At 46.4% G+C, this 27,675-nt stretch overlaps 1 protein-coding gene across 3 annotated transcripts in view; it reads left to right on the forward strand.

The window, feature by feature from the left end:
- Positions 1-4,100: 4,100 nt before the first annotated feature.
- RNF130 (ring finger protein 130) overlaps positions 4,101-27,675 on the forward strand; it is a 349,488-nt gene continuing 325,913 nt past the window's right edge. For all 3 annotated transcript variants that reach the window (XM_075344373.1, XM_075344372.1, XM_075344374.1), the window contains exon 1: positions 4,101-5,076. In XM_075344373.1, coding sequence (XP_075200488.1) covers positions 4,839-5,076 — 238 coding nt within the window. In that variant the 5' untranslated portion in view covers positions 4,101-4,838. The remainder of the gene's footprint in view (positions 5,077-27,675) is intronic.

The following is a 27,675-nucleotide window of genomic DNA, read 5'->3' on the forward strand; positions in this document are numbered from 1 at the left end:
CATCCCCTGGTACGTCCAGGCGCACTTCCTTGCTATCGCCATACCCTGCACAGAGACACTGGGTCCCGGGGCAACCATCCCTACCCACGGAGGGGTTAACATCCAGCTGCCACTACATCTCCCCCGGGTGTCCCACAACAGCAGAGATGGTGTCCCACTTCACCACACACCGTGGGTGGCGTCACAAACTGAATACGGCCAAGCCCGTACAACTACGTCCCCCTTTTAATTTGGCGTGTCCGCGTGACCCCCGGGTTCGGAGGATCCCTCGAGCCACACAGCGGGTCCGGATCTGAGCAGCCCGGCTGCTACAGGCGTGGGGGCGGCACAGTAATACCCTGTGGCGCCTGAAGCCTCAGGGGTGCCACATACAAACGGCAGTAGCTGCCGTCGGGGCCGGGCCTCCCAGCTCACAGGCCGCAAAGCAGTGGCGTGGCCTGACTCTTGATGGTACGCCACTGAAACCAGCCCTAGTTAGGGGGGTCAGGGGACAACCCTCTGTCACTGCGCATCACTGCCTAACTCCTGGGGATCTTTAGCAGTGCCCAGCCATACCAAAGCCGAACATCCCAACTGGCATCACAAACTCTTTGTTTACTTATTTTATTTTTCTCTCTCCCTTTTTAATGTTATTTTTAACCCCCATTACAAAAGCCTGGTACCTCCACATTGCCACTCGGAGCCACCACCGTGACATCAGAAGTTTACCAGGGGCGTCACACATGGGGGCTGGAGAGCTAAGGGGGTCACTTATACCTCCACAACACCTGGCATTGGGCATTATCAGACTGCAAAAGACCCGTATATTATTCTTACACAGGATTTGTTTTTCTGATTAACAATATTCCAAAAATTTACTATCATGACTAAAAAAATGATTTAATGTGATAGTTATGGACACAATTAATGACAGAAACACTCACAACGTTGGCGTGTTGACACAATGGAGGACCACTATGTATATGTGGCGCCCTGGACAAGCCAGGGGCCACAGAGCACAACACCCACACACCCCACACTCCCGGTCAGGCACACCGAAGTCAGACACAAAACCCTTGTTGCCTTCCTCCAGGGGCTGATGTCCACACCAGGGGGTGGGCCAGGCGGTTGGCCCCGCCCACCGAGGAGTTCACAGTCCTGGAGGCGGGAAAAGCAGGCAGATTAGTTTTGGAGGTGAAAGTGGAAGGAAGGAAAGTGGTAGTGGAGCAACTATCTGACAGCGTCCGGGTGTGTGGCCCGGGCGGTACAGCAAGGTTGGCAGACGGTGGTGACCGTCTGCAGGAGTGGCCTATCGGAGTCTACCGTAAGGACCGTGGACGGGCGGTGGCCCGGCGGTACCGGACCGGTACGCAAGGAGAAGCCAGCACCATCTGGCAGGGGCTTACGGACCCCGGCAAGGCTAGGAGTCGCCGTGAATTTGCCGAATTCGTTAGTGAAGGGAACCTCCTGGGTTTCCCAGCAGCCAAGTCCCGACAGAAGGCAACAGTCCAACCAAGAGAGGGAGACACCGCCTCCGCCAAGGTAACCATTTCCTAGGGCCAGAGCCTGCGGGCAAAAGGGACTCCTCCAGCCCATATCCAAGCTGGGGAGCGGGTTGCCGGTGGGAACCCATTGGAACCATCTACCGTACATAGGTGCAGGGAAAGGCAGTCACCATCAACCTGCCGGGAGAAACAACAGCCGTCTGTGGGACCCGTCCATCCAGCCGTGTGTTTTACCGAGAACTGTGTCCTCATCATTGGCTGAGTGAGTACCACCGTGCCGTGCGGCACAGCGCTGCCCCCGCGACCCTGCACCTCACCAGGCCCTGTATCCTGCCTGTCATCCATCCCTACCCCCATCACCGGGCCCCGGGACAACCAACCCCCTACCCACGGAGGGGAGAACTAACAACAAGGCTGCTCCCTGTCACCGCTCCCGGGATCCCTGTCTAGAGCAGCGGTGGTGTCACCAATATCACCACAACCGTGGGTGGCGTCACGGACAATAATCAAATCCCCACAATCAAAATCCCCTTTTCACTCAAGGGCGAGGAGCGCCGCTCGAGTCCCCGGGATCCGGCCCACCGCTCGAGCCACCACCGAGCAGCGGCAGCCGCAGCAGCAGCGGCCGGACCCGAGCAGTGGGAGAGCGCAGCGTCCCCTCCTCCGCCCGCGACATATACATGTGACGCCCCTGAACTTGTCAGGGTGTCACAGGGTACTGCACTCTCTAGCCTTTAGTGCAGGACTCAACCCCTCATGATTCTGGGTTCCCAACTGCCTCCATCCGCATCCAAATCCCAACCACACCTCTCACCACACCCTGCCAGACACACCAGTGGGCTGCCTAGCTGGAATAGGGCCGCCCACCTAGGGGTCAGGTAGACTGGTGGGAGGGAAGTGAGCAGAACGGTGTTAGCCCTCAAGAAGTGAGGGGCTGAGGGAGAAGTGGCTCCCTGTATGTTGTTGGTTGGGTTGCAGATGGTGGTCTGGGCCCGGAGGAGTCGGAGACCCGGTCGCAGGGTATTGAGGCTGGGTGCCTAGACCCGGTTTTGGAGGACCGTCAGCACCTCAAGCCTAATAACCGGTCCAGGACCGAAAGCAGGGCGGGGTACAGGACCCTAGGTCGGGGAGTAGCTTCATGCAACCCGGCAATTAGCCTGTGGAGGATAGTGTCTTCACGAACTGTCCCTAAGAAGATCAGAGATCGAGGGCACTAGCGCAACGAGGGGGATAGGGCTTTCCAATCCATGCAGCCTGCAAAAATCCCAAGCCTGAGCCCTTGAGAGCGCAGTTCCACTACCAGCAAGTAGGGAACGGGACCCAGACAGTTTTAAGCCAACGGGCCACCAGAACATTCCAAAAATTGTGCACGGAGACAGGCTTCGGACCATTCGGCAGTACCAGAGGAGACGGACACCCGGACGGGCTCCCCCAAGAGGGCAGCGGCACCCAGAGACTTGGTTTATCTTTGAGTCAGAGTCTGCTTTGCGGCCGCATCACCACCAACACTGCCTGAGTGGGTACGTGGTCCTTACCCCTGCTTCCAACCAGCTCTGCGCTCCCCTGCACCTCCACCATCTAGAGTCCTGGGGCCTCCCCTACCTGTGGAGGGAACGTCATCTGGCTGCCCCACTCCATCTTCCCCCAGGTACTCCCATCGGCAGCGGCGGTACTCCCCTTACCGCAAACCACGGGTGGCGTCATGAACTCTAAATCCCCTGTAAATAACCCCCCCTTTCCATTTGAAGTGGCCGCGAACCCCCAGATCCGGAGACCCTCGAGCCACAGCAGCAACCCCCGGATCCGAGCGGTTCGACTGCTGCAGGGGCGGCACATACACACCAATTTTATGACAGGATTTTTTTTGCCTGTTTGACCCCAGGTTTATGGAATTATACTCCAAAAACATACTGATAGGGAATTTAGATTGTGAGCCCCAATGGGGACAGTGTTAAAGTGCTGTGGAATTAACAGCGCTAAGTAAATGAATAAATATTATTATTATTATTTATTACTTTTACATTGAAGAAAATCAGCAAAATGTGTTATTATAGGTAAAGACAGAAAAAAATGGCATTTATTAGCCAAATGTTGGAGGTTATAGTATGGCTGAGGTACAATCTCCAGCAGCCATATTGATTATATTCAATCATGAGGTAAAAAAAATATAATAAATGACACAATAACGAAACTTTGGGTCTAAACTTTGGGTAATAAATAATAATAATAATAATTCTACTGAATTATTATTTACAGTGCTATATAAATGAATTATTAATAATAATAATAATAATAATAATAATAATAATAATAATAATATGTATTACTTTTACATTGAAGAAAATCAGCAAAATATGTTATTATAGGTAAAGACAGAAAAAAATGGCATTTATTAGCCAAATGTTGGAGGTTATAGTATGGCTGAGGTACAATCTCCAGCAGCCATATTGATTATATTCAATCATGAGGTAAAAAAAAATATAATAAATGACACAATAACGAAACTTTGAGTGTTCTACTACTACGCATGCGCGGAAAAGCCGCTAGCCGAGAGTCTTGGAGACGGTGATCACGTGACGGGGAGGGGCTAGCTCTGTCCTCTCTGTCTAGCCACGCCTCCTGCCCTCAGACTGCTTGCGCCGGCGGCGGCAGCGGCAGCAGTGGCGGAGGGCTCCGTGTGCCGGGTCACCGCGCCGCCCTGCATTACGTCTGTGTCTCCTCCAGCGAACAGGTTCCGGTGCTGAGCTATCCGCTGCGGGCAGCCCGCCATCATTCCAGCGCTGACAGAGCGGTATAGGAGGGGAGGAAAAGTTCCTGCACCGCTTTTCTGTTAAACAGCTGCAGTCCAGCTGCCTGGGGGGGAGACAGGGGGCTGCCACCTTGTGCAGGGGGCGCAGAGCCGAGGATGTGCCCCTGAGAGCCTGCTGCATACGAGCCCCCTCTCTGCAGTGTCCTGTGCCCCTTGTGGCTGATCACAGCTGTAACCCTTCGCTGCCTGGATGGCTCAGACCCCCCCTTGGAGAGCGGCTATGTCAGAGGGCACCTCTTTGTGCTGGTGCTGTGCCCAATAATTGGATTTTGACTGCATGCGCTGCTCCAAGTCACATCCTATCTGTCTACATTTTCCGCAAAGCTATTTCTTCCCTATGTGATCTGTGCCAAGACTAAGCTTAGTAATCTTAGGGGTTTTTGATTTTTTTTTTTTAAATCTTTATTTTTTTTATTTTTTTTGTACCGTAATGATGTGACCCGCCAGCCGCGGACAGATCTCCTCATCAATAGTTTTACGTTTTTATTTTTTGCACTTTTTTTTTTTTAACTATAGGATTGTTTGTCTTTAAACGGAACGAAAAAATGATTCCGAGGCGATCGATGCAGTATCTGAACTGTTTGCCTTTACTAGTCCTCTTGCCCTGTTCGGTGGTCCGTGGCGCTTCAGAGACCACCAATGTGGAATTTTACAATGCCATTGTGAACGTAACGGCGCAGGAGCCCGGCACCAAATCTGCGCTGGACGGTGGGCGCTATGGGTTGGACTCCCCTGTTACAGAAGCCAAAGGGATCATAGTGACACCTGTCAACATCCAAGGAGGTATTTAATTTTATATTATTCCGGATTATCGGTGATGGGGGGGGGGGGGAGGGGGGTGTTTGACCACTACACGCTTAAGTCAGATGGACGTCGCTGCAGAATATGTTGACAAAAGTTGCGTAACTTCCTCAAGGCAAAATATCCAACCATCATGTGCCTTTAATAGTACTTGAGTTAAAGAGCCCAATAGGCCCCCCCTGATACCCGGTGCCTGGGTGCAACTGCCGCCCCCTATAAAGTTTGGATTGTTGACAACAATTTGTGTGCTCTATTGACAATCCAATACTCATAGATTGCAAGCCTACAAGATTACGGTAGGTTATCCTTGGTGCGGCGGATGCACTTTTGCATTTTACGCCAAATTTGTCACCATCATCTAACTTTTTGGCCTCCAGAGTGGGTTTAGACCCCAATCCCTACTTCATAGACACCTGTGCTTTGCTCTTAGGCTGCATTCACACTTCTGTGTGACGTCCTACTGCTGTCCGAGCTTTAGTTTTTGATCGGACGTCATTCAGACCCATAATGTAGAATGGGAGTCTACAAATCCAAGAGCAGGACCCATAAGACTCCTATACTGATCCGAATTTGTGGGTCAGACTCTAGCATTAAAGTCAAGGAAGTTGATGATGATGATCCAGCTGTTTTCCAAATTACACAATAAGCAACATCTTAAAAGATAGGCCATCTATGTAGAGTAGTGGACAACTTCTTTAAAATTGTGACATTCGAGACCGAAGACAGCTGATCGACGGGGTGCCGGGTGTCAGACCCCAGCTGATCAGACATTGATGACCTTTCTTAAAGATTGGCCATCAATGTAAAAGTAGTAGACAACCTCTTTAAAATGGTGACATTCTCGAGTATATCCAAAAATCCTTTTTTTCCTAAGACGATTCTGATTATACCTAGTACAGTATAATAAGAATTAATAATAAGGACCTAGGTATGGTCTGAAACATCGTAAGAACAAGGTTTAAATCTTTTTGGATACACCATTTTAAAGAGGTTGTCCACAATTTTTATATTGATGGCCTAGCTTTAGGAAAGGTCATCAATGTCTGATCGGCCGGGGTCCGACACCCGGCACCCCTGTCGATCAGCTGTCTTCGGTCCCGCATGTCACGATTTTAAAGAGGTTGTCTACTACTTTTACATTGATGGCCTAGCTTTAGGCTAGGTCATCAATATCTGATTGGTCGGATTCGGACACCCGGCAACCCTGTCGATCAGCTGTCTTCGGTCCCAAATGTCACAATTTTAAATAAGTTCCCCACTACTTTTACATTAATGGCCTATCTTTAGGAAAGGTCATCAATGTCTGATTGGCTGGGCACCCTGCACCTCCATCGATCAACTGTTCTTGGTCTCGGTGGTGGCACCAAGTGGCCGGAAATGCTCCGTTCCGGAGCTGCCCCGTCTTCTGATAGTGGCTACACATCCGCCTCCTATTCAAATCAATACGAGGCGGATGTGCAGTACCCGGTTTCGGTCAGTATCAGAAGATGGGGCAGCTCCGGAACTGAGCATTTCCTGCTGCTACCGGGACCGAAGATTGCTGATTGACAGGGATGTCAAGTGTTGCACCCCAGTCGATCAGACATTGATGATTTTTCCTAAACATTGTCCACTACTTTTACATTGATGGCCTATCTCTTTGTTATTGGAATAAAGCTTATTATTTTATTGGATAACAACTAGACCATCACTTTCTTCCTTTTCTTTTTGTTGTGCCACTCAAGGCAGGAATGATGTTTTCCTGTGCCGAGAACCCTACAATTCCCCTCCATAGGCTCATAGGGTTGAACTGGTAACTATCTACATATACTTTTCGACCAATAAAGTCCCTGCTATTCGATTGTTTTCATCTGAGATTCATCCATTTTAACTATCCATTGCTAAAAGTCAATGGATAAAAGAAAAATGTTCAGTTTACCTGGTTAAGTAAAAAAATAAAGAGGATGAGAAAAAAAAGGATGCCAATACGATCCGTTTTCTCCGTTGATGTGTCTATGCAGCCTTGGTTGGAAGAGTCGAAACTCAACTTTTAGCTTGATCATTGAGTTCCCACTATGTCGCTCCTCGACCTCTGGAATCCTTCGCTGTTCTTTTCGCAGTGAAGAAGTGTCCATACTATGGCGTTACCTACACCCCGTGTGTGCACCGCTCAGACAGGCGCATGTGTAGGTGAAGCGGTGGAGAATTCTCAGGCGTGAGAGTGATATAGTCAGAGTCCAAGGTAGGAGGGTGCCTGACTCTTGAAGATAGAGGTAACACACAGGTGACTCTTCCAGGATGATTTTCATATATTGTGCACTGTACTTCGTTTTTTTTGTGCTGCATTGGCCATATTACATATCGGCGTTATAATTATCCTTCTGGAGTGTGGTATAACAGGTTTGGGGTCTAAGGAGCTTTTCTTGTTGTCATTAAGGCATTCTTATAGAGGAGAACGTCTGTTAAAACTATTTTTCTCGTCAACATGGAGGACACCTTGGCCAAAACTTGACGGCTTCCTTGTCCGATGCTGGAGACTCTTACCTTATAAACCGATCCTCAGGTCACTACTATAGGAGCTGTCAAAGGACACTTTCTTTACAAGTCATCATTATCACGGCTATATAGTTTATGCACTAGTCGTGTCGGGCCATGTTCACACTTCTTTTCAGACATTGCGTTTATTCCATTTTGAGGAATAAACGCAATAATGTCAAAAGCAGATCCCAGAACTGCTGCAAACCGAATCAGGGGGCCGCATTGGTTATTATGAGGTCTGTACTGGGTTTTCACATTATTCCGTTTCGTGATCTTTAAAAATGGATTAGGCCGGAAGTGTGAATGTGGCCTAAACTGTGACTGCAACAACCTCAATGTGGGGAATGTGAAAGATTTATTTCCCTATTGTACATTTAGTATCTTATAAAATAAAAACCTTGTAATGTGAATGGATGATTCAGACTATTGTGTTCTGCTTGGGGACATAATCTGGGATTACAGTATATTCAGGCTTGTCAGACACTGGTAGTAATGTGTGAGCTGCTCCTATCAACCTATAGTCAAAATGCTGCAAATCTGACATGAAAGTCAATAGGAGTTACACTGACTAGAGCCCTCATCCGTTTCTGGAACTTCCTCTGATGTTGGTGGGGTTCATATTTTTAATCCCCTCCATTCTAAGTATTGCTTTTTTTAGACATAAGAGTTTTTATCCCACAGGAGGACAAAACGTATTTCACCATGTCAGGTTTTGCATCACAGTAAGGCTGGGCCTGGTCAAAGCCCTGACCATCGCTGTACTCTACAGGGCCCCATACACAATAGAGTACAGTTAGCCGATGTCATGATGAGGGCTAATTTTATCTGTTGTGTTGGGAGTTGGTTGGGAGAGATGGGTTTGGCCCGTTGACTAAATGGTAAAATCTAAATCCCAGTGGACAGAGGGACCTATGCTGATGTCATGACCATGTGACCAGAAGGGGGCATGGCCTCCGCCAAAACATACCTGATACCAGGAATATAAATTATTCTTCTAAGTCCATGTGGACATAGAATTGGTTATAATAGTTAGCGGGGGTCTGTGGGTAGGACCCCCATATGGGGAGGGGGAACAGGGGGGGGGGGCGAAGTTCCCCCTTGCATGAGTATAGTGGAGGGGAGGAAACCACCATGCCCACCAACAAAGCCAGACACGCCCCATAACCAAGCTGGTCATGCCCACAGGTCCTTCTACCCACTGGGATTTAGCCACAACCTTGACTAAACCCCTTCCTTCCGCTACGGTAGTAATAGCTTCCTATATTCTGAACATATGTACGCTCCACTAAACAAAGCATGCAGGTAGGTGTATTGGAGGATAAGGAGAGATGGCTGATATACAGTAGATGGCCACTTTACAGAGGACCTGTCACAAGGTCAAAAATTGCCATTTTTTTCTCATATATTATTCCTTCACTGCCTATGCCATTTAAAAATAAATAAAATATACATGTGTGTGTATGTATGTATGTATGTATGTGTATATATGTGTGTATATATATATATATATATATATATATATATATATATATATATATATATATATACATACATACATACACACATACATACACACATACATATACATATGTGTGTGTGTGTGTAATGTAATGTATATATATATATTATATATATTACATTACACACACATACACACACACACATATATGTATGTATGTGTGTGTATATATACATATATGTATGTATGCGTGGTTGTGCATACATAGAAAATATTATATTACATCCACCATACGGTTTTACATATTAAAACTTTTTTGTTTTTTTTTCTAAGGGATGGGATTCACAGAGTAATGCAGGGTAACCTAAAGACACGCCCCTGAGGATCCTGAGAGCTATATCATCCCCCACGAAAAGGGATCAAAATTAAAAAAGGCAAATATCAGTGGTGTCGCATGTCAGATTTACAAATCATGCATTACCCAGAGCAGCGGGTAAAAGACTAACTAAAAAACTGTTTGGCGGATAAAAGCGCGCACACACCAGAGCCATAAACGCCTGGTAAATACAGTGTAAGTTGGCACTATGCACTCACTTAGCGGGGTTGCTTGAAGGCACAAAACCTGTAGACGTGGGTAACTGCTGCTCGGCACCGTGGCTGGAGGAGAAAATCTTCTTCCAGATGTGTAATAGTAGAGGAGAACGGTATCTCGTTGTATGGGCTTACCTTGAGCAAGACACCGAAACGCGTCGGCCAATAAAGAACTTTATTGGAAGACAAAAGGCTTCTAACTTACCGAAATCGTGATATCGTCCTCCTCTACTGAGCAAGAAAACTGGACACTTTAGTCCTGGTGAAAGATTGTCTTTAAATCTCATATCTTTACCGCCGAACCCTGAAATAGGAAAAACATCAGGGTGATGGCACAAGCTGCGTCTTGTAGCGTGGTTTAGTTTCACAACGTGGATTCCTGGGGTATCACAGTGGGCAGAGTCTCGGACGCCGGCAGCCGATCAGCTGCATCATTACAGTATTCATTTATTTCTGCCTGCGCCTTGTCATTGCATTTGGCACTCAATTTGCATCCAACGCCTTGTCAAATAATCTGTCAAACTTTGTGTGAAACCAGATGGTTTTCTAATCTACAGACAGGTTTGCTGCGTGCAGTCACATTGTCTGTTTCCGCTGTAGCAACGCCAATATTCAGCCCACAAATCCAGATAAAAAATCTGCAGCATTTCCGCTCTGATACGCATTGGTTCACCTTTTTCGAATTGTCTGGATGTATTAGTTGCATTTATAATAATTCTTAAATATCGGTCTTACTTTATTCCTTTCATTAGAAAATGTTTCCCTTGTAACGTCAAGACAACTGCTTGCTGTCTGTGAAGGAAAACTTGCATCTAGATGCTAAAAACAAGTAACACAGGAGGCCCGGAAATATACGGTAACTAAAAAGTGTGAAAATCTTTACAGTACTCTTAAGGCCTTGTTCACACACTGCGTTTTTTACCCGCATTTTTTTTGCGTTTTTGCAGCAGAAATTTCTTGAGAAAATGGTTGTAACCTTTCTGCAGACATTCCCCACCAAAACATATGGGGAAAAAAATAGCTGTGCGCACATTGCGTTTTTTTCTCAAGAACATTCTTTCTGCAGAATTTCTTGAGAAAAAGAATGAGCATGTCACTTCTTTTCTGCAGGTACCTGCGTTTTTTGCCATAGATAATGGTAAAAAAACGCAGGGAGCAACCTGCGGGAAAAAACGCATCAAAAACGCACAAAATCGCAGTAAAAACGCATGAGTTTCAGTGCGTTATTGGTGCGTTTCTTGAACGCAAGTGCACTAATCTTTCAGACTCAAGAAATTTTTTGAGAACAATCCTTTTTCTAGTGTGCACAGGCTCTAAAAGGAATCTGTCAGCAGATCAGATTTTTGCTATGTAATCTGAAGACAGTATGTTGCAAGGGTTAACACCGAACATTCAGGGCTGCCTGTCTTGTCACAGTTCAATCTATTGTTTATTTGCTATGTTTGTTTAATCATCAGGACTCTTATCATTGCAGAACTGCAAAGTCTGATGCCCCCTGTTGTGATTGACACCTCACTGTCAATGTTCACTCTGTGTGGACAGGGGCAGCTCTCTCGGCTCTGCTAGATGACTAAATATAAACCTTCTGATTGTGTCAGAACGGCTGCACCCAGTCATCTAAGTGATACATCGTTGGCTTCAGGATCTCCTTGCCTACATAATGCTGCTCTCAGATTAGGTAGAATAAACCTACTGACAGATTCCCTTTAAATGGGTAGTAAAATTTGTGTGTGTGAGGGTGCGATCTGATGGGTGTGTGGGAGTGCGATCTGATGGGTGTGTGGGAGTGCGATCTGATGGGTGTGTGGGAGTGCGATCTGATGGGTGTGTGGGAGTGCGATCTGATGGGTGTGTGGGAGTGCGATCTGATGGGTGTGTGGGAGTGCGATCTGATGGGTGTGTGGGAGTGCGATCTGACGGGTGTGTGGGGGTGCGATCTGACGGGTGTGTGGGGGTGCGATCTGACGGGTGTGTGGGGGTGCGATCTGACGGGTGTGTGGGGGTGCGATCTGACGGGTGTGTGGGGGTGCGATCTGACGGGTGTGTGGGGGTGCGATCTGACGTGTGTGTGGGGGTGCGATCTGACGTGTGTGTGGGGGTGCGATCTGACGTGTGTGTGGGGGTGCGATCTGACGTGTGTGTGGGGGGTGCGATCTGACGTGTGTGTGGGGGGTGCGATCTGACGTGTGTGTGGGGGTGGGATCAGATGGGGGTGGGGGTGGGATCAGATGGGGGTGGGGGTGCGATCAGACGGGGGTGGGGGTGCGATCTGACGTGTGTGTCACACTGATTGGCAGCCAGCTCCCCCAGTTAGGCAGCGGTGAAGTCGGCTGTCAATCAGCATGATGTTGGCTGTCCTGCCCCGTCTACAGAGCAGAAGAGAAGCCTCCGCTCCATTGACAAACCCATTGTATCGACGGCAGGTGCGGCCTGTGACCAATCTGTGTTGGCGAAGTATAGCGCCGAGCGCAACAGGGAGGCACTTTTTTTTTTTTTTTTAAAGTCCTTTTAAATGTTCGGCTACACCTGTAGTGCTCAGAGTGCCTTAAAAAGTCATTCTATGCTGACGGTCTCCCTTTATTGCTACCATGCTTCCCTGACAATAAGGCAGGGTCTTTTTTGCTCTGAAAGATGGGCTAGGGCTTATTTTCAGGATATGTCTTTTTTTTTTTTTCTTCCCATGAACAACATCCTACATTTATTCCTGAACAAAACAAAAACATTCTTTCAAATATACTGTTGTCATATTGCATTCTGGAACATCAACATAATGCTCCAAACCCTGTGTGTGTGTGTGTGTGTGTGTGTGTGTGTGTGTGTGTGTATCTCTGGCCCATCTGTCCACACACTGCACGTACCAGCCTGTCTCCTGCAGTTAGGTTGTCACCAATAGGTCTCCTGACATTACGTGATGTCACAAATGTCCCTAAGCCGTGGTATCAGGATATAAATGCTGGGGCCCCCTAGGAGAGTGGTGGCCCTGTGAAATTTCCCAGGTTGCTCTCCCTTCCCCCTAATGCCAGTCCTGCATACAGCCTATCTTCTGTTCAGTTCTTTTTAGGCTCCTGCAATTGAGACCTTTGGTCACGTGACTCTGAAGTCATCAAAGGTCCTTAAACAATCTTAACCTGGGAATACAACTGCTGGTTTCCATAAGAGAGTGGGGACCTGAAAAATTGTACCGTTTTACTCCCCCTAACGTTGGCCCTGACTATAACTGGGGCTTATTTTTGGAGTAGGGCTTATATTTCAAGCAAACTCCTAAAAGCCTGTAAAATCATGCTAGGTCTCGGTTTCGGGGCAAGGTCTCGGTTTCGGGGCAAGGTCTCGGTTTCGGGGCAAGGTCTCGGTTTCGGGGCAAGGTCTCGGTTTCCGGGGCAAGGTCTCGGTTTCCGGGGCAAGGTCTCGGTTTCCGGGGCAAGGTCTCGGTTTCCGGGGCAAGGTCTCTGTTTCCGGGGCAAGGTCTCTGTTTCCGGGGCAAGGTCTCTGTTTCCGGGGCAAGGTCTCTGTTTCCGGGGCAAGGTCTCTGTTTCCGGGGCAAGGTCTCTGTTTCCGGGGCAAGGTCTCTGTTTCCGGGGCAAGGTCTCTGTTTCGGGGCAAGGTCTCTGTTTCGGGGCAAGGTCTCTGTTTCGGGGCAAGGTCTCTGTTTCGGGGCAAGGTCTCTGTTTCGGGGCAAGGTCTCTGTTTCGGGGCAAGGTCTCTGTTTCGGGGCAAGGTCTCTGTTTCGGGGCAAGGTCTCTGTTTCGGGGCAAGGTCTCGGTTTCGGGGTAAGGTCTCGGTTTCGGGGAAACATGGTATGAATATAGGTGGAGTATTTGTAGCAGATTTTCTATAAGAAAAATGAGGCTCTCACAGAGCACTGTCAGATAACACTGGGCAGGATCACTGCAGGGAATCGGATCCCATGATATAATCCCTCTTCGATATTAACATGTGCATCCACTTTGCTGGTTTTCCACTGGCTTTAAAGTTGGCAGCGCATATTATACCTTTAAAATAACATCTTCTTATAGCGAAGTTGTTTCAACGGCCCTTATATAAGTAATTGTTCTTGGATTGTGACCTGGTTTAATACTATATTAAAGGAGTCCGGGGCTTATAAAGAGAGCAGCTAAAACCATGGACCCCCATGTACTTGGGAAAAGAAACATGAATGGGTAATTGGGGGCAGATATATTTTGGGATTTTTATTCTGATTTAACGTTAGTAAAGGCTATAAGCTCTATTGTGACTCAAAATCCAATAAAAATATATATACAGTATATCACAAAAGTGAGTACACCCCTCACATTTTTGTTAATTTTTTATGACCTCATTTTTCATGGGACAACACTAAAGATCTGACCCTGTGATACAATGTACTACTAGTAGTCAGTGTGCAGCTTGTATACCAGTGTAAATTTGGTGCTCTCTAAATAACTCAGCACACAGCCATTTATGTGTAAACTGCTGGCAACATAAGTGAGTACACTCCTAAGGGAAAATAGCCAAATTGTGCCCAACTAGTCATTTTCCCTCCCGGTGTCATGTTACATTTGGTGTTATCTCTCACACACTCTCTCATACTGGTCACTGGAAGTTCAACATGGCTCCTCATGGCAAAGAATTTTCTGAGGAGCAGAAAATAAGAACTGTTGCTTTACATAAAGATGGCCCAGGCTATAAGTAGATTGCCAACACCCTGACACTGAGCTGCAGCAAGGTGGCCAAGACCATACAGCAGTTTAACAAGACAGCTTTCACTCAGAGCAGGCCTCACCATGGTTGAACAAATAATTTGAGCCATGTGCTCCGCGTCAGAGGTTGTCTATTCAAAGAAGTATGAGTACTGCCAGCATTGCTGCAGAGGTTATAGGGGGTGGGGGGTTCACCTGTCATTGCTCAGACTATATGCAACACTGCATCAAATTGGTCTGCATGACTGTTGTCCCAGAAGGAAGCCTTTTCTAATGATAAGGCGTAAGAAAGCACACAGTTTTCTGAAGTGAAGCAAACTAAGAACATGGATTACTGGAACCATGTCCTGTAGTCTGATGAGACCAAGATAAACTTATTTAGTGCAGATAGTGTCAAGTGTGTGTGATGACAACTAGGTGAGGAGTACAAAGATAAGGGTGTCCTGCCTACAGTCAGGCATGGTGGTGGGAATGTCATGGTTTGGGGTTGCATGAGTGCTACCGGCTGTGGGGAACTACAGTTCATTGAGTGAACCATGAATGTAAATATGTACTGTGATATACTGAAGCAAAGCGTGATCCCATACCTTTGGAAACTGAGCCACAATGCAGTATCCAGTAATGACCTCAAACATATCCAAGAGGAGAGTAAAGGTGTTGGACTCGCCAAGGGTCTCCAGACCAAAATCCTTTTGAGCATCTGTGAGGCCTCCTCAAACAGAAGTTTGCAAATAGTTGTGATTAAAATAAAATTCCGGCAGTTTTTTGTGTACAGATATTATGCAGATTTCTACCTTTTATGGGGGACAAACTACAACTGGGGTCCTCCTCAATCCCCTGCCTGGCTTTCTGCTTACAATGTACACGAATATTAAGTAGAGGACAGACTAGAATAGGACGGCAAAGTTGGTGTGTAGTCTACCCGTGGTGACCTATGGATCTACATAGGAGCTATAGACACAAGTCAACGAGATATATTTAATATATTTAATAGGAATATTTGCAAAGTTGCTTCATATTATGGTTTTCTTCAGCAGAATAGAAGAAGTTTAGGAAACTTTAAGTCTGTCCTGCCGCAATCACATGCTTTTTTTCCATAAGATTCCATTTAGTAAATTGTTTTCTTAAAAAAATGATAAAATTCTGCACCTTCTTGCAATATTTATATGGATCTCGCAGTTGCAGGGCTCTTTAATGGATTTTCTCATAGCGTATTATAAAAAAATAATGCTCCCACCAATTCCTCGCTGTTTTCCTTTGTTGTAACCTCTCGGACTCCTCCACTTATTGACGGATTCCTCGGTGGTGTTTTGTGCACAAGGTCACTCCGGTATCTGCTGACTCGGTCTAGACGGCTGGTGCCAGGGTGCTGCGTTTCTCCCCATTAGAAGTGGATCAGGAAACTGAGACCGGGCTGCTGAATCACTTGTAATGTGAAGAAATAAAATGCTTTTAAATTAGTCATTTATTACGGCCATACGCAAATGTTTGCCAATAATTTGTATTTTAATCCCCTGAGGAGTTTTGTTTGTCTGATATACTTTAATACCCTATAAGGCCGCGGTCACACGTTGAGTTTTTTTACCGCCCTATTTGTATAGAAAACCAGGAGTGGAACAATCAGAGGAAAAGTGAACGGATTTAAAAAAACATCTTCGTTACTTGTTGTGCACGAGGCCCAATACAGAACTCATCTGCTTTAGAACATGCTTTGCACTGCTGGGAGTGGTGGGGTCCATGCTCAGGTCGCCCCACCCGCAATGATACATAGTAATGGTGTGGCGGCATAGTAATTGCACAAGGTGCCCAGGATACTGGCATTGGAGTGCCAAAGAGGAAGCCTGCGCTGCCCTGATCCGGCCACCACGAAGGGGGTGCGGGGCCGCTGGGTGCCATGAAGGGGTGCGGGGCCGCTGGGTGCCGAGAGGGGGATGCGGGGCCGCTGGGTGCCGAGAGGGGGATGCGGGGCCGCGGAGTGTCGAGAGGGGGATGCGGGGCCGCGGAGTGCCGAGAGGGGGATGCGGGGCCGCGGAGTGCCGAGAGGGGGATGCGGGGCCGCGGAGTGCCGAGAGGGGGAGGCGGGGCCGCGGGGTACCTATAAAAATATAATTGAAACTTGCCCAAACTAGTTTCTTTACCCCCTCAATGTTATATGGGTCGATTTTGCATTTTACATTTTTTTGTTGTCATAAATTGCGATCTCCCCCGGCTAAAAAAGCATGAATTAATAAAAAAGGAACAGCTCTCTGGTGGCTTCAAGTAAGAAGCTGGAAAAAAGGAACAGTGGTTGTAGAAAGCTGCTGAACAGTCAGCCTATTCTAGACATGCATCTGCTCCAAAAAATGGCAGCCCCACAAAATAAACTTCCCCTCACTGCCCACAATTCACCCTGTTACTGTAGATAGCACCATCAAATAGTCAAATCTGGATTAATGCGGTCTCGGTAAAAACTAAAACCATTAATCTCATCACAAGTATGAGCTGTGCGTGTTTAATGTTGTATAGGAGAAGCTTTGTAATTTAGTGATCCATCTGTGAAAAACACTGATTGTAGAAACGGACACACGGATGTCACACTGATCCATAATACCGAGGACACCGGTTCTTTTTTTCACATGTGTTTTATACGAATGTGTGAATGAGGCCTAAAACTGCAAAAAAGGTGTGTAGGGGCAGGTGCTATATAGTTGTATACACAGTCGAGGGGTCAGGGAGTGCAGTCGAGGGGTCAGGGAGTGCAGTCGAGGGGTCAGGGAGTGCAGCCGCGGGGGCATACGGTTGTAATGGCTGGGTGTGCGATCAGGGGCTATTTATTTGTAACATTTCTGCAAAGGAGGAGGTAAGAAATAGATCTTGCAGACATTCTCCAGAAACTTAATGGTAAAAAATTGTTTGAAGCCGATTTAGAAACCTCCTTTATTTTTAGCAAGGTAATGAACATCTAAAAATATGTGCGAAGGTGTTCATAGCTTTTTACTTTGTTCTTCTCAGAAAATGGGTCTTAAGAAACAGTCCAATATGACTGGTAAAATTAGTCATAAGGAAGTATCTGCTTGTGTTGTGCAAGGTACAAAAACCTTATGACTAAGAATGTTCAGCATTAAAGGGAACCTGCCATGTGATTCATGCTGCCAAAACCACAAGCAGCATGAATCCGAGTGGCAGCACGAGTACAGCTAGGTATTTGCTTCTCTGAAATTTCACAGCACAGGCCTGAGACTGGAATAGGCCCTCGCTCTTCCCCCGGGCCCTCGCTCTTCCCCCGGGCCCTCGCTCTTCCCCCGGGCCCTCGCTCTTCCCCCGGGCCCTCGCTCTTCCCCCGGGCCCTCGCTCTTCCCCCGGGCCCTCGCTCTTCCCCCGGGCCCTCGCTCTTCCCCCGGGCCCTCGCTCTTCCCCCGGGCCCTCGCTCTTCCCCCGGGCCCTCGCTCTTCCCCCGGGCCCTCGCTCTTCCCCCGGGCCCTCGCTCTTCCCCCGGGCCCTCGCTCCAGGTCATTGACTGTTCTTTTTTTTTTTTTTGCCTGTTTAGGCAGAGTCCTGTTAATAACTTGCAACGTCTACGGATCTTCTAACTATATTTTCTCTGAAACTCCAGAAGGTTTCAGAAGATAGCCATGCCGGTCTGGTTTGGGCGGTATGAGTTTGCTGACAGGTTCCCATTAAAGCACCACTAAGGTATTTTTTTTTGTCACCACCAGAGTGATATCACTACTGTAAATTCTCTGCCTGGATTAATATACTTAGCAGCCACCATCTTCTTTTGGTATCGGTGCAGCTCTGGTTGTCCTCTGCTGGTTGTGATCTGCTGGATCACTCCAGAGTTGCTGGGAAAGAGTTCACTCCGTAAAGATAACTTGTCAGATCAAAAAACCCTATTAACCTGCAGATATGGGGTTAATGTGCCAGTTAAAGGGATCATGTCAGCAGTTTTGTCCCATTCCGTGGCTCAGTGGTTAGCGCTGCAACCTTGCAGCGCTGAGGTCCTGGGTCCAAATCCCACCAAGGACAACACCTGCAAGGAGTTTATATGTTCGCCCATGGGTTCCCTGCTGGTTATCAGTCCGGTTTCCGGTAAGGCCCAATAGGAACACTGTTGCTGAGTGTTGTAAAGCGCTGTGGAATTAATGGCGCTATATAATTGAATATATATAATATATAGTTTATATTTTATAACTTTTTTTTTTTTTAAGCTGAGTACACTATCAGCGAGCTCGTATATACGGCATTCTAAGAATTCTGAAATGCTATATATAAATGCCCAGGCTGACCTGTATAACGTAAAAAAATACCTTTTATACTCACCTGCTGTGCAGTCCAATGGGCGTCTCTAGTCTTGACCCGACACCTCCTCTCTGCTTGCAATCGCTGTCTTCCTTTCATCATTCTTGCGGATATGTCCTATGTTATCCACAAGGTTTCCTACATCTCACTCCCGAGAGCCCGGCTACCAGGAGGAAATAATCTTTATTCTTCCCTGGAGCCTCCGACTTTCAGTCATAGAAGAACAGCTGGAACAGTTTGTCACTACAATACAGTGAGATGCAGCTGTAACCACACTCCGTTACTGACTGACAGACAACCCTACAGTGGATCAGTATAGAGCCGGATGTCAGTCAGTTCCGGAGCATGGTTATAGCCGCAGCTCTCTATGCACTGAGCACTGAATCTGCGCCGGCCGCACCTCGATCACTGAAAGCCTTAGGCTGGCTGGAGGAATAAAGATAATTTCCTCCTGGCAGCAGGGCTTTCAGTGTGGCAGCCACAAGGTGTCACATTGCTGTTACCCTTCAAATTAACCCCATATCTGAAGGTTAATAGTGTTTTGTTTTTTTTTACATTCCAGGTTTCCTTTAATGTAATGGTCATGTCACACACAACGATGACGACGTCGCTGCTAAGTCACCATTTTCTGTGACGTAGCAGCGACCTTGCTGTGTGTGACATCCAGCAACGACCTGGCCCCTGCTGTGAGGTCGCCGGTTGTTGCTGAATGTCCTGGACCATTTTTTGGTTGTTGCTCTCCTGCTGTGAAGCGCACATCGCTGTGTGTGACAGCGACAGAGCAACAACTGAATGTTCAGGGAGCAGGAGCCGGCTTCTGTGGACGCTGGTAACCAAGGAAAATATCGGGTAACCAAGCAAAGGCTTACCTTCATTTACCTTCATTACCAGCGTCCGCAGCTTCTTGAAGCCGGCTCCCTGCTCCCTGCACACGTAGCCGGAGTACACATCAGGTGACTATAAGCAAAGCGGTTTGCTTATTAACCCGATGTGTACTCTGGCTACGAGTGCAGGGAGCCAGCGCTAAGCGGTGTGCGCTGGTAACCAAGGTAAATATCGGGTAACCAAGTGAAGCACTTTGGTTACCCGATATTTACCTTAGTTACCAAGCGCAGCATGGCTTCCACGCGTCGCTGGGGGCTGGTCACTGGTCGCTGATGAGATCTGCCTGTGTGACAGCTCACCAGCGACCATGTAACAACGCAGCAGCGATCCTGAGAAGGTCAGATTGTCGTGATCGCTGCTGCGTCGCTACGTGTGACCTAGGCTTTAGTCTATGAGAGCCATAATGGGGCTTCCATAGACGTACACTGAGACCTTGTAACCGTTAGGTGTGACTTCTATTCAGTCACAAGCAGTGGTCACATGGTGGCGAAACGGGACCAGAGCGACATGGGGAAGAGCAGAAAACGCTGGCTAAGTAGTGTATTTTTCGTTTTATAAGACGCACCCCAAATTTAGAAGAGGAAAACAGGAAAAAATATCATTTTTAATGATACAAGGGGTAAGGAACCTGCATTAGTGACACCACAAAAAAAAAAATCAGAGGGTGATTAAATAATAAAAAAGTACATCCTATAGTCTAGAATAATCTTATAATCCAGCATCTGCTAGTTTATATGCCAGATTGTTAATTTGCTGTAAATTAAACGGTCCCCAAGGGCAAAATCTCATCACAATCACCAAATGTACGGTAAACTGTCGCAGCATCTGAATAAGTTACACCATTGTTATCCGTGTCATGTCATTGCTTTAGCTGCTGAAAACACGGACCTGTGGGATTTTTAATACCCAAGGGAAAGGGGGGTGGGGGGGAATCTCTCGGCATAAAAAGCCTGTAGACTTCACCGAGAATCACCGCGTTCTCTGGGAATTGATCCGCGCAGTTGCGAAATGCGAGAGGAGTCACATTAGTCCGCTTTACAAAGACACGCTCTTTTTAATATTCGCTTTTTCCACTGTGTGAAGATACAAGGTTCCGTGCACACATTAGGAATGGCAAAGATGCAAATTGCTAATATGCGGTCAGTCCGGCCGTAAAGTTGCAGAAAAGCTTAATATGCAATTTACATGCAATATTACATATCTTAAAGATACAAGTAGCTTAACAGAAGATGAGATCTAAGGTACAAAGCTGCAATAACATCCTTGTGTTTTAGGCTGTGTACACACAATGTCTTCTTCAGGCAGATTCTGCCTCGGAAACTGCCTAAAAACCCTGAAAAACTTAAGAAAAAAGTTTTTCAAAGGAGTTTGCATATATATCTTGCATATATTTCATATATATTATATATTTGCATACATTCAAACTTTTGAATAACTTTTAACCACTTTAGGTTTCTAAAAACCTCAAGCAGATAACAGAAGTGACGTCCATTTTTCTACTGATTTCTATTCTGAATACACTTTGTACAAGTTTCTTATATTATTGCCCCTTGTCTTATACTCGCCTTCCGGCAGCTTCATCTTCCAGGGATTTGTGACCTGCCGGCAGCTCCAGTGTGTCAAGGAGCTTGACAACTCAAAACAAGTCTGAGATCCTGTGGCTGTCATAGACTTGCATTGGGAGCTTGAGACGTAACTTCTGACTTCCGGCCAAGCAGACGTTCCAGACACAAGATGGCGCCGCAGGACCAGAGCGGCGTCTGTAAATGGTGAAGTTGCTAAAAGATTAGTATGAGATAGGGGGCAGGGGACTTTAAAAAGTCACTCCAGTGCTGAAGCCCCCCACTAGAGTGGTACTTTTAATTATGCATTGGATTGAAAAACAAACAAACTGTTAGGCCTCTGTCACACATCTGTGCATTGAACGCACGTGTGTGGCGGTCTGTGGGGAGGGTCAGTATGTTTGTCCGTGTGTATGTTCTCAGTGTGCTATCCGTGTGACATCTGTATAGCACACGCACAGCATGAATTTTTATACTTGCCTATCTCCGGAGCTGCTGTTACTTCCGGGTCTGCGGTGAGTGCAATGAATATGCATGAGCATAATGAGTGGACCCGGAAGTAACAGCAGAGGTTGCAACAGCAGCGCCGGAGACAGGTAAGTATAAAAATTCTCTGTTTTTAAGGGACAGGCGTTTTTTCTCTGGTACGTGTCACATGGATCACATCAGTGTGCTATCCGTGTGACATCTGTATAGCGCACACACACAGCATGAATTTTTATACTTGCCTATCTCCGGAGCTGCTGTTACTTCCGGGTCTGCGGTGAGTGCAATGAATATGCATGAGCATAATGAGTGGGCCCGGAAGTAACAGCAGAGGCTGCAACAGCAGCGCCGGAGACAGGTAAGTATAAAAATTCTCTGTTTTTAAGGGACAGGTGTTTTTTCTCTGGTACGTGTCACATGGATCACATCAGTGTGCGGTCCGTGTGACACCCGTGCTGCCAGCAGACAATGGACGTCACCATGTGGAGTACACGGACACGTGTGTACTCCACACGGACAGAGTCTGTGTGAAAAGATGTATGTGTGTGCAATCCCCTTGATTTTAATGGGTCTACGTGTGTGTGTGTCTTCAGTATGTGTCTTGGATGTGTGAAGGAGGCCTAAAACAGTAAAAAAAAAAAAACCATGAAAACCACGGGAACATCCTCCAAAAAACCACTAGTGGCTATAACGCTCAGCAAATGACTGAAAAAAGGAAAAAAAAAAAACAACTTGATGTTTCAGGAGAAAAAAACCCCTCCAGTTTGATACGTCTTTTGCTTGAAAAAGTAATGTGTTTGAAAGGAGCCGTCTGCACATAGCCATAAGGTGAATTATTTTGCAAATTTGGGCAGATTTGCTGTGGAAACGTTTCCATTGCTAATCCAGCCCTCTGAATGTACTGTTAATCTGCATTGTTTACGTTAAAATTCCGACCCTGAGAGGGAATAAACCTTTCATAGATATTTTCACAGCTGGAAAAAAATTATTGCAATTACACGTTTTAGTCCTATTCCAAAATAAACTGAGTAGAAAAGACAAATTGGACATTTTCACACTCAACCTCCAAATTGGGCGGCATAAAATTGTTGGCACTTTTCCAATATTGTGGGTAAACAACATTGCTTCAAGCATGTGATGCTTGTTCAAACTCACCTGTGGCAAGTAACGGGTGTGGGCAATATTGAAATCACACCTGAAATCCGATAGTAAGGGGAGAAGTTGATTCAATCTTTGCATTGTGTGTAGAGGACAGAAAGAGGAGAAGAGGTGTCTGAGGACTTGAGAACCAAAATTACTGAAAGATATTAACAATTCAGGGTTACCAGTTAATCTCCAAAGATCTTGATGTTCCTTTGTCCACGGTGAGCAACATAATCAAGTTTACAACCCATGGCACAGTAGCTAATCTCCTTGGACGTGGGCAGCAGAAAAAAATTGATGAAAGGTTGCAATGCAGGATAGTCTGGATTGAGGATAAACAGCACGAATCAAGTTCCAAAGAAATTCAAGCTGTCCTGCAGGCTGACGGTGCATCAGTGTGACATATCCATCCACATTTAAATGAAGTGAAACGCTATGGCAGGAGACCCAGGATGACCCCACTGCTGACAGAGACATAATAACGCTAGACTTTTGCCAAAACCCTTCTGGGAAAGAGTCTTGTCAAATGAGACAAATATAGAGCTTTTTGGTAAAGCACATCATTTTACGGTTTACCGACACAGAACGGAGACTTACAAAGAAAAGAGCACACTACCTACAATCAAATATGGTGGAGGTTCAAAGATGTTTAGGGTTGTTTTGTACCTATGGCACTGGGTATCTTGACTGTGTGCAAGGCATCATAAAATCTGAAGATTACCAAAGGATTTTGGGTAGCAATGTAGTGCCCAGTGTCAGAAAGCTGGGTTTGCATCTTGGGTCATGGGTCTTTCACCAGGACAGTGACCTAAAGCATACATCAAAAAAACCCCAGACATGGATGGAAATAAAGCACTGGAGAGTTCTGAAGTGGCAGCAATAAGTCTGGATCTAAATCCCATTGACACCTGTGGAGAGATCTTAAAATTGCTGTTGGGAGAAGACCCCTTCAGACGTTTATAAAAGAGTCCAGAATTCCAGGTGAGAGGAGTAAGAAGCTTGTGGATGGTTATAGGAAGCGATTGCAGTTAAAGGGGTGCAACCAATTTTGCCTGGATCATTTTTGGGATTTTGTGTGAAATTATGTGCATGGCGTATGTATACAATCTATTTAATTTGTAAAACTGACATTTTCCGCTTCCACTTGAAGTTTGAGTTCCTCCAGAAATTTTAGAAATGTCAGACGCATAAACATTTTTATAACCCTTCTCAAAGAACCGGTTCTTGGCAGTCTCCGCAGAGGCTCCATGTTATGTCCTCTTCGTATGCTGGACCGATGCCAGAAGAAGAAAGCTTACATGATCCTCTAATCAAGGGAACGGTAACTAAGCGGTTTAGTTTGCATAGAGAGGAAGTCACATGTCTAAACTTGTTCTTCGCAGACTGAAATGTGACAGCATAGTCCGGGATTGTGTAACCTCTGCTCCTCAGTCATTTCTGCTCTTTCCCTGAATGTTGCAAATGTTTGCTTTTGTATCAGCTGCGCTAGAAAGTGTTTTTGTATTTTTTTTCTCTCCTGACAACCACAAATGTAAACCAGAAATGTACACCGAATAGTTGTCACTTTCTATAGCTGACAAAATAGTGGGTATGAATGAACGGTATTCCCCTTGTCTGAATAGAGGGTGTTGGTGTGAACTCTTACAAAGTTCCACAAGTTGCCTACTGCCTGATTCTAATTGGTGTGGATTGAGTGCATGCTTGAAAAATGAGATCAGACACGGTTGGATAGTCATCTTTCCTCGACCAAGGTCGGCCCAGAAACTGTGAGATTTATTCAAGAACATGCCTTTTATAAAGACTAGGAAAAGGGGCATGGTCAGCCCTACAGTGGGCATACTTGGATGTGTCCATTGGTCAGTGGGTTGAACAATGTGTTAAGGGGGCTTTACACACAACAACATCGCTAACGAGATATCGTTGGGGTCACGGAATTCGTGACGCACATCCAGCCTAGTTAGCGACGTCGTTGTGTGTGAAACGCAGGAACGACCGCTAACGATCAAAAATACTCACCATATCGTTGATCGTAGACACGTCGTTCTAATCTCAAATATCGTTGCTGTTGCAGGATGCAGGTTGTTCGTCATTCCTGCGGCAGCACACATCGCTATGTGTGACACTGCAGGAACGAGGAACAACATCGTACCTGCGGCTGCCGGCAATGAGGAAGCAAAGAGGTGGGCGGGATGTTCTGGCCGCTCATCTCCGCTTCTTTTGGGTGGCCGCTTAGTGACGTCGCTGTGACGCCCAACGAACCGCCCCCTTAGAAAGGAGGCGGTTCGCCTGCCACAGCGACATCGCTAGGCAGGCAAGTAGTGTGACGGGTCCTAGCGATGTTGTGCGCCACGGGCAGCTATTTAACCGTGATGCACAACCGACAGGGGTGGGTGCTTTCACCAGCGACATCGCTAGCGATGTCACTGTGTGTAAAGTGGTCTTTAGTCCATGAGCTGATTGGTGGGCATCATCGTAGGCGGGTCTATGACATCATTGGACAGATCCATGGTGATGCTGATTGGAGGGACGTCAAATGGTGGATCCATGCTGATGGAAGGGTCTATGATTTCATGGGTGGCCATCTTAGTTCTATTTGAAAACCTGGCTCATGTAAGGCAAATTGACACATTTCCCACAATCCCCTGTCAAGAGGTTAATTATTTGATGCAATGGCTCTCCTCAACAAGGGTACATATCCACAATCTATATTTTTCACTTTCTCACGCTGCAGAATTTCTGCACCAATTCCGCACCCCAGTTTACTTGCTCTTTTTCCCCCCTTGCGTTTTTGATGCATTTTCACTTGTGGTTTTGAAACAGAGCAAACTGGAAGTTGTCCAAAGCAAAGAAACAAGTTTATTATTTCAGAATATAGTGATATAAAATCATGCTTAATTATAACCTTCACCATCTCATAAGAAACACTATAACCACACACGTCCAAATACACACAGACATATACAGACACAACCGATATAAAGAAATACCTAGATAGATGATAGAAATATATTAGCTGGAGAGAGATCCTGCAGTTATATGCTACAACCCCCCCTACATATTATACACTTGCATCCTTTAGTGCCTTTCATGTTTACCCTTGTTTAACCTAATAAATTTTAAGAAACGCCGTGCAATTCCCCCCCTATTTTTTGATAACTAGCAAAGGTAAAGCTTATGGCTGCGGGCTGAGATTATCAGGCTGGGAATGCCCATGGTTATTTGTCACTTCCCAGCCTAAATATACCAGCCCGCAGCCACCCTAGAAGTGACTGTCATGGGTGTGTCACAGTTTACAGACAACCCTGAGGTGTTCGGCTGCAGAAGGTTGCTGTGTTTGGCTGCACAAACTGCTCCTTGATATTCCATCCTTTCCTCTTTGTTGTGAATGAAGTTTTGTGTGTCTTCTGTTAGGGTTTTCTCTTTACTAGGGATGGGCGAACCCCCCCCGATGCAGACTGTCTCCCGCCGCTTCTCCTTCCGAGTCTGATCATCGCTGTGCCGCCCGGTAACCAAAGAACCTTCCGTAACGTCATAGCATGTTTCCAGTCACGTGTGAATGTTGTATTATCTCATTGGCTACAGACTGGTCACATGGCTATGACGTCATGCTAGGTCCTGTCAGTACATCTCTCCAGTACGCGGTGCTCGCCCAAGCATCTCAGTATACTCGGCGAGATGCTCGGGCACATGCTCGGCTCCCCGTCCCTGCATGTCGGCGCTCTTTACAGAGTCAGCCCACATGCAGGGATTGGCTGCCACCGCCGGTGAATAGCAGTGGCGAGAATCAGTTGATCGGAGATCACCGTTGCTATAGTAACTCGCCCGTCAGGTTATTATGGCAAAGGTGGCAGCGGTGACGTCACCGCTTACCAACCCCCAGCTTTTGCTCACTCATTGAATGATTGCACAGCACAGGGGAGCAGAAGCGTTCTTCCTCCCATGTGCTGTCTGATGTAGCAGAGCTAGATTGGTTGAAGACAGAAGACCAGGATCGTGGAGGGGTGAGAGGTAGTAATAAATATATGGAGTCCCTGAGGGTGTCTGTGTATTTATTTCTAATAAAGTATTTTTTGTGTGGTTTTTTTTTTTTTTTTAAACCCCTTATTGGAGATTCTTAATTGCCGGGGTCAAACTTGGCCTGACATGAAGAAACTTGGGCTTTATAGCAGCTGGTAAAACAAAGCTGGTATTAACCCCAGGGCCGCAGGAAGAGTTGGATACAGCGCCAGAAGATGGTGCTTATATGAAAGTGCCATTTTCTGGGGCGGCTGCGGACTGCAATTTGCAGTGGGGGGCCCGAAAGCTTGGGCCAACCCGGGCTGCAGATTCCAATTCCCACCTGCCTAGTTGTACCTGGCTGGACACACACATTAGGCGAAGTCCATATCATTTTTTTTTTTTTTATTTCATGAAATAATTAAAAAAGGGCTTCCCTATTTTTTTGGTTCCCAGCTGGGTGCAAATAGGCAGCTGGGGGTTGGGGGCAGCCCCATACCTGCCTGCTGTACCTGGCTAGCATACAAAAATATGGAGAAGCCCATGTCATTTCTGTTTTGTTTTTTTTTTTTTTGTTTTTTTTGGCAAAAAACTTATTAAAAAAAAAAAAAAAGGCTTCCCTAGATCTTCCATTGCCAGTGAAGGTAAAACCAAGCAGTGGGAGTTAGCAGCCAGTAGCTGTTTGGATTACCCTTAGCAATAGAAAATGCAGCGATAGCCCACGCATACTTTTTTTTTTTTTTTATTATTATTTATTTAAATAACTTAAAAAAGGGCTTCCCTGTATTTTGATTGCCTGACATCACAGTACTGTAAAAATGAATAAATCCATTAAAAAAAATGACGTAGCGCTCCGTGGTATTTTGATTTTAAGCGCAGATAAAGCAGACGGCTAGGGGCTGACACCCCCAGCTGCCCGATTTACCTTAGCTGGCAATCAAAATACAGGGAAGCCCATTAATTTTTTTTTTTATTTAAAAAAAAGATT

This window comes from Anomaloglossus baeobatrachus, chromosome 4, assembly GCF_048569485.1.
Source record: "Anomaloglossus baeobatrachus isolate aAnoBae1 chromosome 4, aAnoBae1.hap1, whole genome shotgun sequence".
NCBI classification, from domain to species: Eukaryota; Metazoa; Chordata; class Amphibia; order Anura; family Aromobatidae; genus Anomaloglossus; species Anomaloglossus baeobatrachus.